This window comes from Corythoichthys intestinalis, chromosome 16 (genome assembly GCF_030265065.1).
Source record: "Corythoichthys intestinalis isolate RoL2023-P3 chromosome 16, ASM3026506v1, whole genome shotgun sequence".
In the NCBI taxonomy this organism is placed as follows: domain Eukaryota; kingdom Metazoa; phylum Chordata; class Actinopteri; order Syngnathiformes; family Syngnathidae; genus Corythoichthys; species Corythoichthys intestinalis.
In genome coordinates this window covers 17506235-17519247 of record NC_080410.1, presented here as the reverse complement: position 1 = coordinate 17519247, position 13013 = coordinate 17506235, and the positions used below count along the sequence as shown (strand labels likewise).

General features: G+C 40.1%; 1 protein-coding gene across 2 annotated transcripts in view; it reads right to left on the bottom strand.

The window, feature by feature from the left end:
- Positions 1-287: 287 nt before the first annotated feature.
- tnnt1 (troponin T type 1 (skeletal, slow)) overlaps positions 288-13013 on the bottom strand; it is a 37687-nt gene continuing 24961 nt past the window's right edge. For both annotated transcript variants that reach the window (XM_057861576.1, XM_057861574.1), the window contains exons 6-13: positions 9626-9686; positions 9357-9473; positions 9139-9216; positions 5168-5281; positions 4965-5074; positions 4365-4455; positions 574-614; positions 288-476 (exon numbers count right to left, since the gene is read on the bottom strand). In XM_057861576.1, the coding sequence (XP_057717559.1) occupies positions 431-476; positions 574-614; positions 4365-4455; positions 4965-5074; positions 5168-5281; positions 9139-9216; positions 9357-9473; positions 9626-9686 (658 nt within the window). In that variant the 3' untranslated portion in view covers positions 288-430. The remainder of the gene's footprint in view (positions 477-573; positions 615-4364; positions 4456-4964; positions 5075-5167; positions 5282-9138; positions 9217-9356; positions 9474-9625; positions 9687-13013) is intronic.

The window sequence follows — 13013 nt, the reverse complement described above, 5'->3', positions numbered from 1 at the left end:
TTTTTTCCTCTTCATTGCGCATTTTTGGGCTGGTGCGACTTATACTCAGGTGCGATTTATAGTCCGAAAATACGGTAATACCTTAGGAACGATATGACGGAATATTTTTGTGGTGTTGAAACCGTGACGTGCAACCGTGACCAGCAAACATGTTCCCTTGAGTACCGAATTGATCAGGAACGGCCCTGCTGTAGTATGAAATATGCATACAATTATTCTTGATTTAAAAAAAAATACTTGATTTTTGGGGGCACAAAAACAGGCTAAATCACAGAGAGAATCCTGTTTTATTATTACACATTATCAACAAACAATTAGTCTCACGCACAGAAAAGCCAAATACTGTAGCTCCTACAGGTTGAGGAGTCCTGTTCCTGTTCTTCTCTTGTTAATACTTGAGTTTCGATTCATGATTCTTCCTTTCGCATTTTTACTTCCAGCGGCCACCCACTTTCCCTTTGCCGTGCCCCTTTTTACTGTAACACACAAAGGAAATTCTGAAGTAGAAATAGATCTGGAAAAACGCCATTTTGTAAGAAATCAAACAAACCCCCCTAAAAATTATGTACTTACAATTTCTGAGCGTGTTGGATTCGGTTCAGCAGCACAATGATCTGCAAAGAGGCAATTACATACAGTTATAATCAGAATATGTTAAAAAGAATTGTGACATTCATGTAAAGTATAACTTAGTTTTCACTGTGGTAGATAGTTACCTCCACCAGAAGGTGAAAGTTACGAAAGGCGGAAGCTATGTTCCGTAATTTTCGAGTTATAAGCCGCTACATTTTTCCCCTCCTTTTGAATCCTGCGGTTTAAATCCAGTGCGGCTTATTTCTTGATTTATTTGAGTTAAAAGGTAACACTTTATTTGACAGCGGTGTCATAAGACTGTCATAAGACAGTTATAATTATGACATAACGCTGTCATGGGCATTAATGAATGCTTAAACTATGACAGATGTCATTACCGTAATTTTTGGAGAATAAGCAGTTACTTTTTTCCTTCATTTTGAATCCTGCGGCTTATAGTCCAGTGCAGTTTACTTATTGATTTATTTGGGTTAATAGGCAACACATGCCTACTAGCATGCATTGCAGCTCTAAAGATGTAAATAACAATCAAAAGTCATGTTGTGTTCTAATTATTTATTCAGTTACAGTTCCAGTTGTTTTATTAATTGCTTGATATGGTATTTGGCAACACTTTAGGTGACAGTGGCAGTCATAAGACTATCATAAGACGGTCATAGTTATGACATGACACTATCATGGGCACTCAGGAATACTTATGACAGAAGTCATTAAGTGTCATCTGAAAAATTATGTTACTAATGCCATTTATGTCCAGTTTGGCTGTTTTACCTCCATTCAGAAGTGGGATAATTTGCCGCATAACACTAAATGACATCTGTTATAAGCATTCATCAATGCTCATCGCAGTGCCATGTCATAGTTATGATTTTCGAATGACAGTTTTATGACCCCACTGTCAAATAAAGTGTTCCCAAATACGATAACTAGTAATTAATAGGGTTGTTCGGATCATGTTTTTTTGCTCCCGATCCGATCCCGATCGTTTTAGTTTGAGTATCTGCCGATCCCGATATTTCCCAATCCGATTGCTTTTTTTTGCACCCGATTCAATTCCAATCATTCCCGATAATTTTTCCCGATCATATACATTTTGGCAATGCATTAAGAAAAAAATGAATAAAACTCGGACGAATATATACATTTAACGTACAATACATAAGTACTGTATTTGTTTATTATCACAATAAATCCTCAAGATGGCATTTACATTATTAACATTCTTTCTGTGAGAGGGATCCATGGATAGAAAGACTTCTAATTCTAAAAGGACAAATGTGACTTTGTATATTGTGACTAAATATTGCCATCTAGTGTATTTGTTGAGCTTTTAGTGAATGATACTGCAGCCATGCCCAAATGCATGATGGGAAGTGGAACCATGACTGTGCGTAGTGCTACCAATTGATATATCTTCTCCGCGTTGGGAAATAACATAGGGTGTTAAGAAGATCAATTACTACCTTGCTTCCCCACATTGCTTCCCACGATATTTCTAATCGTAGGGAGAGGGATTGTTAGGCTTTAGCCAATTAAAAAAAGGCTCCAAAGGCTTCCAAAATTCACTCTACTCATTTTACGCTGCCTTTTAGCTCTCTATAAAGGTAAAACGACACCATTAGAGATTGAGCGCGACAATGCGTGAGTGGGTCGTGCAGCGCATGCATTAACTGCGTTAAATATTTTAACGTGATACATTTTTAAAAAAATTAATTACCGCCATTATCGGGATAAATTTGATAACCCTACCTTAAGCCAAAACCAAAGACTATGGATGAATTTAACGTATTATGTCTGTAACGTTAAATACAATTAGAAAACGATTTAATAAAAAAATTTTTTTTAAATTTAAAAAGGCATGTCCGATATTTTTTTGCCAATTCCGATACTTTAAAAATGACATGATCGGACATCTCGAGTAATTAATGAAACAACTGAAACAGTAACTGAATAAATAATTAGCACAGAACATGAATTTTGATTGATATTTACATATGTAGCGCTGCAATGCATGCTAGGAGGCATGTTGAACAACAGCAGAGTTGACAGCATGTAGCAAAAATGGTTGACTGCCTCCCCCAAGGGAGCACTGATGGCCAAATATAGCTTCTTGAAACAATAAAGCTTTGCAGCCAATTGATTCAAAGCTTCATGGTGGTTCATTTGATCTTGCGACGGTCGTACGATGCCGCTGTCAAATAATGCGTTACCAGTTAATATCTTTTGATGTAAATATCCCATAACACAGTGAGGACAGCTACGGCTTATAGTCCAGTGCATGAACAAATGCCGTTTTCGTGTCACATTTGGTGGGTGGCGGCTTATGGTCAGGTGCTCCGTATAGTGCGAAAATTATGCTATTTACAGTAGTATGCGTGTGTCTGTATGTTTGTGTTGAAGATAACTCAAGAACGAATAAAGGGATTATTCTCAAACATGCAGGATATATAAATGGTAAATGTGCTTATACTTGTATAGCGCTTTTCTACCTTGAATGTACTCAAAGCACTTTGACATCTAGCTCAAGGATACTTTGACATGGTCAACAGGGAGGGGGAATCGAACCCACAACCTCTTGGTAGGGGAACGACTACTCCACGACTGGAAAATTAAGTTTGTAAGTTTGTTAAGTTTGTAATACAGGTGACCAAATTTCAAGGTCATGAGGTCAAAGGTCAGAAAATAAATTTTGCAATAACTTCATAATGGATTTTCCCCTGCAACCTGCAATCTTAAGTTTCAGTTTTCAGTGATTTGTATACACACTTAATTTGTTACCATAAGAATTTAATTTATATTTTGATAACTGATTTAATAAAATGTTTGCTAGGTGGCTTTGATTTATACTTAAATCATTGGCTGCCACTGATGGCTGTAGACATCCAATCCATTTGAACTGCCAACCCTCCTATTTGAAGTAGGAGGGTTGGCAGTTCAAATGGATTGGATGTCTACTAGTGACAAAGTCATTTAAACTCTTAGCCAGAGGTTCTTAACCTTGCTAAGGGACCGAAACCCCACAAGTTTCACATGTGCATATACAGAGTGTATCACAAAAGTGAGTACACACCTCACATTTCTGCAGATATTTAAGTATATCTTTTCATGGGACAACACTGACAAAATGACACTTTGACACAATGAAAAGTAGTCCGTGTGCAGCTTATATAATAAAGTTAATTTACTGTTAATTTCCCCCTCAAAATAACTCAAAACATAGCCATTAATATGTAAACCCCTGGCAAAAAGTGAGTACACCCCTTTGAAAAAACGTACATCCCTAAATGTCCAAACTGAGTACTGCTTTTCATTTTCCCTCCAAAATGTCATGTGACTCGTTACAGGAGTGCTGTCAGCATTGCTGCAGAGATTGAAGAGGTGGGGGGGGGGGTCAGCCTGTTAGTGCTTGGACCATACGCCGAACTCTACATCAAATTGGTGTGCATGGCTGTCATCCTAGAAGGAAGCCTCTTCCGAAGACGGCACGCAAGAAAGCCCGCAAACAGTTTGCTGAAGACATGTCAACAAAGCACATGGATTACTGGAACCATGTCCTATGGTCTGATGAGACGGTGGACGGGTGGACTTTCTTGTGTACCGTCTTCAGAAGAGGTTTCCTCCTGGGTTGTTCTCTTAAGAGTGCTCCTCTAGTTTGTTGCTTTTATTTGAAAGGTAACGCACAGTATAATTAGAAACTCATTAATATCGTGATTATCAGTGATTATCGAGTTCCATTAAATATTTTTCAAATTACTTGGTGTTCTGCTCACCTCATATTTTTGGTGCTTCATATGCTCCATGTGGTCAAATTTTTCAGACTCCAGCTGGTAGATCCAGTTCCACAACTCCTGAGCTCGTTGTCTTTTTGAAAAATGAACAGAAGTGTTTCAGCTTTTAGTCGAACTATGTACACCATAAACAGCCTCCCTTTGGATTTCGCCCCTAACATTCCATTTCCGATAGCATAAACATTCAAATTTAAAATTTTCTAAATTTTACATATGCTATAAATTTGCATAATTCACACATCATAACACAACATTCACAGAAAGAATTCATCAAAAAGTGACCCAAAATCAACAGGAACCAACCTTCAGCGGCTGTAAATGCCCTAAAATGATCATGAAATAATCCAAAATGTACATGAAGTGATCCCGTAATGTCCCAAAATGTACAGGAAGTGACCTAAAAAATAAACTATAAGTGACCTGTAAGTATCCTAAAATTACTTTAAATTGTTAAATTATTTGCTATTGCAGTACTGGATTGCTAAAATTTTGAGGTTGTCTCTTTCATACCAATTTTATCATCGTATATCAATCACTGTGATTGTCCAAATGAATGCATGATAAATAGAAGCAAACACTCACCTGAGGGAGTCTTCTCTCATACTTTCGATGCCAAGTGGTTGACGTCTGTCTGCCAGTGTCTTCTTCTTGACCTCCCTTCCAGTCATACGCTTGCCTTTCCTCGACTCAGCCTAGGACGAACATGCAAATACACCGACATGCACATAGGTAAAGGTCAATATCTGTATCCTTATGTCTTCTCAAACAATGGCTGCAAAAAAGACCTTGGCCAGGAAGCCTCCAAAGTTGGCACCCATGCCAGATAGTACTTTCTTCTTCTTGGCTTCATCATCGGCCTTTTTCTTGGCTTCTTCCTCTTCTTTCCTCTGACGCTCCTCCTGGCAGATAAATATTGATGAGTGTCATGAAGGAAACTCATGTATGTCTTTTGTTATATTGTACTACTACTGCTAATACTACTACTACAAAACACAGAATAGCATCCTTTTTGTAACACAAATGTGGAGATGCTTTGGAAGGAAAAGTTTCCCCCATATAATATTTCGATTTTTCCTTCACGTTCCGATTCACATTGTTAAAACCTCCAAACATTCCAGAAGTTCACACGACGCAGGTTCTTTTTAGATTTCGGCCATTGTTCACCAAAAAAAAAAAAAAATTCACACATAAAAAGCCCCATTCATTTCCAATGGCAAAAAGAGAAAAGCTGACAGGAAAAGAAGTCGTTCTATAGTTTTTGTCCGATTTGCAAAATTCACACATTAAAAAAAAAGAAAATCAAGGCGAACAAAGATTATCAGGGATTCCCCTATATTCAACAGATTGTGGCGCACCGCCACACTAAAATGAAAGCCGCCACGCCTGGCAAATGAGATGTATTTTATTTATTTATTTAAATAAATAAAAAAAAAAATTTTAAGGCCGCTTCAAACTAGCGGCAGCCGAGTGGGAGGAGTTCAGCGGACACCTATTCATTGTGTATTGTAGCCTAATGTTCGTAACTATGCAGGCCCCCCCTTAAGAGACGCAAGGGGAACGAGTAGGAAGAATGGGAGAACGAGCGAGATAGCGAGAGATAGCGGTCGCATGTTGTAGCAGCCCGCTGTTATTTTGTTATTGTTTTTCTTTATTATTGTTACCACAATAAAGTGGGTAAGCAAATACAGACTTCTCTCCTTCTTGCCCAAATCCGGGGCATTACAATAATTTGGATCGGACTTTTCGGCGAAAGTGAGCGGTGGACGGCCGTCTTGGACGGAAAGCAAACTTTGACTAACTTGCGCTGAGAGACTGCGGAGAGGCGGGGCCCAAAATAAAGCCTTGCTCTATTTTCAGAGCGTTGGTCACAGTAAACGATTTATCAGTTCAAGCAGAGTAAAATGATACATATTCACGGTACAAGAACGTCGTTTCTGTGTCCATCGATTGGTAAGAAAAGGCTGTTTGTACGAGAGACGTGTGGGCGCTCCCGTCAGGGGGGACATTTCACGTGGAGTGGCTATTTTTCGGCACAACACCGGCGCGCCAACTTCATACAATTACGGCTGACGAAACTTTGATAAATGCGCCCCCCCACCCAAATTTCGCGAGCTCTGGGACACTCGAAAAATGACTCTCATACCTCTCCTTGCTAAGTTAATGGTACCTCGACGTGCCTTTGTGTGGAAATTTAGTTTACGAACAACGGGGAAAAAACTATTCACCTTCTCACCGAATCAAATAAAACTCTTTACACGGCTATTAGAATTCCCCCAGTGCTCTAAATGGGTCAGTTGACAGAAGGACTGTTATTGTTGTGGTAATGTAGTACTTATGAGGGTCAAATAAAAGGAAAAAGGAGGACTACGACGGTGGTCTGCAACCCGCGGCTCTCGGGCCGCATGCGGCTCTTTAGCGATGCTTCGGAGCTTTTTTTTTTTTTTTTTTTAAATGGAAAAAGATGGGGGAGGGAAATATATTTTTTTGTTTTAATAGGATTTCTAGGAGGACAAACATGACACAAACATTCTTTTAATTCATTAATATTGTAATGAAGTTAAACTTGTGGTGGCATAGTACAACAGAGTAGTCACGTGGTGCGTCATTCTCTATAGGATCCACTGCAGGGAAAACAAACATTTAATCATGAAGGCTAATTACGTATTTCTATAGTAGGCTAATATAGCTAGTATCGATAATTATAAGGCTTGTAAAAGGCTTTTAATTTTTTGTGGCTCCAGACATACTGTATCAGTTTTTTTTGTGTTTTTTGGGGGGTCAAATATGGCTCTTTCAACAGTTTGGGTTGCCAACCCTGAGTCACTACGAGATGTAAGTCGTACTATTGCCACGAGAAAAAAAGTCACATTAGTACATCGGGTAACGTAGCTGTAATCAGCTACGCATTTTACATACATGTACTGTAGCTGAGAGGTACAACATTAGCCTGGCTAATGAAATATTTCAAATATATCTTTGTTATGGTTCTTCTTGGGGGGAAAAATGAAGAAAAAAAAATTTGCTGTGGCACGACATGGTGAGGCTGTCCGACTCCGATGCAGCCCACCACCACAGCTTCAAAAAATCCTAGGGGAAACACTGATTATCATCAAGTTGTTTGGGGGGAAAAGTGTACTATTCCGTCAAAATTTGATCGAAAAAAAATCCTCCATACATTTCCAATGCTTCCATTCACTGCTAATGGCACATTACACAAACATTTGAATACAATATCATCGAAAATGTCATTATTTTCATTCCCCTGCCGCCCCCTCAACTAAAAAAAAAAAACAAAACAAAAAAACTAGAATTGCCCGAAAATAAAAAAGAGGTGACTGGAAATAATCAAGGACTTGTAAATGCACCAAAATTAACCCATCACTTGATCACTGCAAGTCCTTCCCAGTCCAGACAGATTGGACATCTACCACCGTCAATGGCAGCTAGTCAACAGTAAATGTCCCAAAATCAACAAGAAGTGACCCACAGGAGTTTACAGACCGGAAGCACGAGGATTTCCGCAGATATTCTCCAGAAAAAGCATGCAATATTACCATAAAATGACCTGATATGACCAGGACATGTTCCCTAAATGTCTCCAAATGACCTGATATGACCAGGACATATCCCCCAAATGTCCCCAAATGACCAGGACATGTCCCCCAAATGTCACCAAATGACCTGATGTGACCAGGACAAGTCCCCTGAAGGAGATAATACCTTTTCTCGTAGGCACCGTATAACTGTTTGCATTATTCTTTACACATTTGTTATAATAAGCATTTAACCACAGTTTAAGGAAACAAGGAGACTATACTCAATGCCGTTTGACACAGTGAAGCGGACTGGCTTATCAGCCCTCGCCTGTTAAGCAAAGGAAAAGACGCCATCATCTCTTCGGTGGGGCCAAGACGCCCCGAAGCAACACCCGAGAACAAGAAGAACTAAGTTTGATAGCTCGGCGTCTCTCAGACGTCAAGGCAGGCCCAACCTCCGTGCTCAGTTGCCTCACAAACCATGTCCCAGCAACGGTGACAAACGAACTAAACTGCCCAAACTGCGATAAATTATCCTAAACACACCCTTCTTCCTGCCCACGGCCCGGCCCGCGACAGCCTTAAAAAAGACTGAATGCTTAACTAAGCATTGTCATTTTTCTCAGGAACCTTTTGTTGATGTGTGATATGGTGACCTTCCCTCCCGCCCGAGTCTATTTTCTGTTTGCCTTGCTGTTTGAACGCTGTCGACCTGAATAAATTGTCAACTTGTGTTTCTAAGCCTTCTTCCAGCTTTCAAAAAGGAGTCAGTACAAGGGGTTAAGACTACGGCGAACACGCAGAGTTTGGCCTTTTAGCCGGGCTGTTGAAGTCCCGCCAGCACGGGTCGCTGGAGCTGCGCCAGCGTGGGTCCGGCGGTTCTGCTGGCGCGATTCCGGCAGTCTGGCTAAGAGGTCAGATTCCTTCACCCCTAAATATCCCAAAATGACCTGATATGACCAAGACATATCCCCCAAATGTCCCCAAATGACCAGATATTACCAGGACATGTTCCCAAAATGTCCCCAAATGACCTTATATGACCAAGACATGTCCCCCAAATGTTCCCAAATGACCTGATAGGACCAAGATATGTCCCTCGAATTTTCCCAAATCAATCTGTGTGGGGCTAAGTTACGTATCTCCACACAGCAAAGCCCCATAGTATTTGCTCCAGAAATGGCAGTTTCTAGTTACTTTTGTGCTTGTGTGCATGTTACCGCAATCCTGTTCTGTCGGTCCTTCTCCTTCTCAGCTCGGACTCTTTGAATTTCTGCACGCTCTGACCGACGACGCTCCTGATGGTAGAAAAAAAGGTTCATATGACCTCATACACCTGATTACAGTAATGAAGTAATTGTCAAAATAGCTCTAAATATGTCTGCTTACTTGATTTTCTTTTTAATATTTTGTCCAATTCACAACTTATATAACTCACAATTCGGTCCTTGAGTCCAATAAGCTCCTCCTCATCCTTCTTCCTCTGTTCAAAGTGGACGTCAATCAGCGTGTGCAGCTCCAGCATGTCTTTCTCCATTCGCTTTCTGTGAATGTCCTGGTGAGACAAATAGCTTTTAAATTACAGTTTGGAACAGAAATTTTATAATCAAGATTTTTTTTTTTTAATTTACACTTTTTAAAGCCATAACAAAAACAGCAACTATTTGTCTGCAGACAGTACAAACAAGTTATAGCAGGTTGTCTTACATCAAAATCGACCCTATCTCCTTCGGGAATCTTTGGTGGAGCAATTTGAGGTATCAGTGGCCTGAAGGAAAGGAGAAAATACAAACATTTAGACACACATTAGCTGGAAGAAATAATGTATTAGTGTAGTTGTGACCAATTCAACACATTTCCCCTAACTGTTGCCTTTTACCCTGGACTGCTCAATACAAAGGGACTTGAAATCATATACTGTATATCACATGTAGTATATAGAAATACTGTACATGTAAAAAGGATATGTGGGTATGATTCAGGTTGGATGTTGTAAAAATAGGTAGAGGTCTGACATTTCAATCATAGACGCATTTCCACTCAGAAATATAATCTAAAAAAAAAAAAAAAAAAAAAAAAAAAAACAGACCAGAGAGTTCGAAACACCAGAGAAAAAAAATGTTGAGCGCCACAAAGCTGGAAAAGGCAGTGGGACAATTGGAAAGGAGCTTGGTGAGAATAAATCAACAGTTGCAGCAATTGTTAGAAAATGGAAAATGCTAAACATGACTGATAATCTACTGCGGACTGGGTCTCAAAAGTGAGGGCTCAGCAGAATTACGCGACAGGAACTGGTCTGAAGAGAGCTAGATGCACAGTTTCAAAGGCTACTGTAATTAGAACACTACGGTGCAATGGTTTAAAATCATGCATTGCTCGGAAGGTTCCCCTGATGAAGCCAGTACATGTGAAGGCCCGTCTGAAGTCTGCCAGGGACCATCTGAATGATGCAGAGGGGTCATAGGAGAAAGTCATGTGGTCAGATGAGACCAAAGTAGAACTTTTTGGTGCAAACTTTCCTCGTTGCGTGCGGAGGAAAAAGAAGGATGAGTACAATCCCAAGAACACAATCCCCACTGTGAAGTATGGAGGTGGAAACCTCACGCTTTGGGGCTGCTTTTCGGCAAAGGGCACAGCACGACTGTACTGTATAAAACAGAGGATGAATGGTGAAATGAATCATCTAATCAAATACCCGAGTTAATCGATTAATCGTTGCAGCACTACTGCAACAATAATTATTTTTTAAGTACGCAATTAATTTAATGCATCTCTGACGCTTGTGGAAAACCAACCGATTTGAAAAATTTGAAAATTGGGCAATTTACAGCTATTTGAAAGTACAATCTCCATTGACTATATAATTATGTTTATTGAATGGCATTGACACAAAACGGCTGATAAGAGATAACAGCTGTCTTGATAGGCTTACAGCCCACTTTTAGCATCTAGTTTTATATTCCTGTAATATCTACAGTCACTGACAGTCCCTTCCACCCTGTAGATCTCTCGCACACCCCCGTACTGGATGTAACCCCAGACCATGATTTTGCCACCACCAAACTTCAATGTTTTGTGGCAAAAGGTGGATTTTTCAGATGAATCTTCCATTGAATAACACCACAGTCGCCGCAAATATTGTAGGAGACCTACTGGAGCCTGCATGGATCCGAGATTCACTCAGAAAATAGCAAAATAATGGTCTGGGTTTTCATCCAGTATGGGGGTTTGCGGGAGATCTGCAGGGTGGAAGGCAACATGAATAGTCTGAAATATCAACAAATCTTAGCTGCCTCTTACATTCCTAACCATAAAAAAAGACATATTCTGCAGCAGGATAATGCTCCATCGCGTACTTCAATCTCTACCTCAAAGTTCCTCAAGGCAAAGAAGATCAAGATCCTCCAGGACTGGCCAGCCCAGTCACCAGACTTGAACAAGATGAAAGAGGAAGCATGGAAGACGAAACCCAAGAATGTTGATGAACTCTGGGAGACATGCAAGACTGCTTTCTTTGATGTTCCTGATGACTTCATCAATAAATTGTATGAATCCTTGCCAAACCACATGGATGCAGTCCTTCAAGCCCATGTCATACAAAATATTAAATTTGGATCTCACAGCACCACTACTTAATTCGCTTATGTTATGTAACATATTTTTGTATTTGAAGTACATTTTTTGTTCAATTTTCACACTGCTTTCTGTAGGCGATAAAACTTTTGTCTTGCCAAAATTGGACCTTTATGTCTTCATTAAATGATGAATCTTTTTTCAGTGAAACAAAAATATTTTTGTACTTTCAACATCATTTGGGAGGGTTTTAGCTTTCATATGAGCCATTTCTGAAACCAATTGAATAATTAAAAGTCAGGTTATTAGCAAATGTTTCTACAAAATGGATAAGCGACAAGACTTTTGTCAGGGACTGTATGTTTGAACATCTTTGAAGCTAAAAGGACTGAGACAAATTTTAATTTATTCTCTGCAATTGATAGCTATAGACTTCTAAACAATTTACTGTTAATTGGGATGGCTGGCATTGAAAGATCATATTTAAGTGACATCGAAGGCGATAGACGTCCATTCCATTTGGACTGAAAGGGTTGGCAGCGATCGAACTGTCAATGGCAGTAATTTATGAAACAGTAGGGAGGTTGTTGATTTGTTTCCTGATTTTGAGTGTTGTAAAATTACAGTGTTATCACTGTAGGAACAGAACTGAATTGATTAACAACTTAGTTTCACTTTTACAGTCCTATTGTATCATTCCGTGTACAGACTTCACCGTGTACAGTCGCTCTCTGAGCTCCTGAGCACTCTCTAATCTTAACCGATAAGCGCTCAGGGCCAGCAAGCTCGAGTCCCAATATGGCGCCAAAGATTTTGAAACCTGGAGACTTGGAAGAAATAAAATCCTCCATACAGAAGTTGGAGGTCTCCTTGACTGGCTTGATTCAAAACCAGAATCAAGAAATCGTCAGAGAGCTCCAGTCAATTCGCGCTGAAAACGAGACACTCAAGCAGGCGGTCGAGGAGACAGATGTTCGCATCAAGAGGCTGGAAATTTTGGCTGATGATCTCGACCAGTGCCGACGCGCAAATGAGCTCATCATTTCTGGATTACAACTGACGCCTAGCTCAGGTGACACAGTGGCGCAACTGGCAATTGCTAAGATGAAAGAATATGGAATAAACATGGAACCGCTGGACATCCGTCGCTGCTTTCTGCTCCCATCTGGGGGGAGAGGACCGGCGTCGGTGCTCATGAAGCTGGCAGACCACAAGACCAAGACTGCCCTGCTTAACCAGCGCGCCACAAACATAGCCACAACAAAATGTTCACAGCAAACAGATGCAAAAATGTCAGGGACATGACAGAGCCATAACCTTGTACGCCCTGAAATTAATCGAGCTGCTTGACTGGACGCTAAGTTACTAAACCCAGATTGTTGATTGTGTTATTGAACAGTTTTGATGTATGTTTCATGCCTGAATGTGCGTCTTTGGTTGTATGGGGGACAGGAAACTGATAAGCATAGGCTTCATCTCATCCGCCTTTGTCTTGTTCTTCGGTTCCTTCGGGCAAATCATA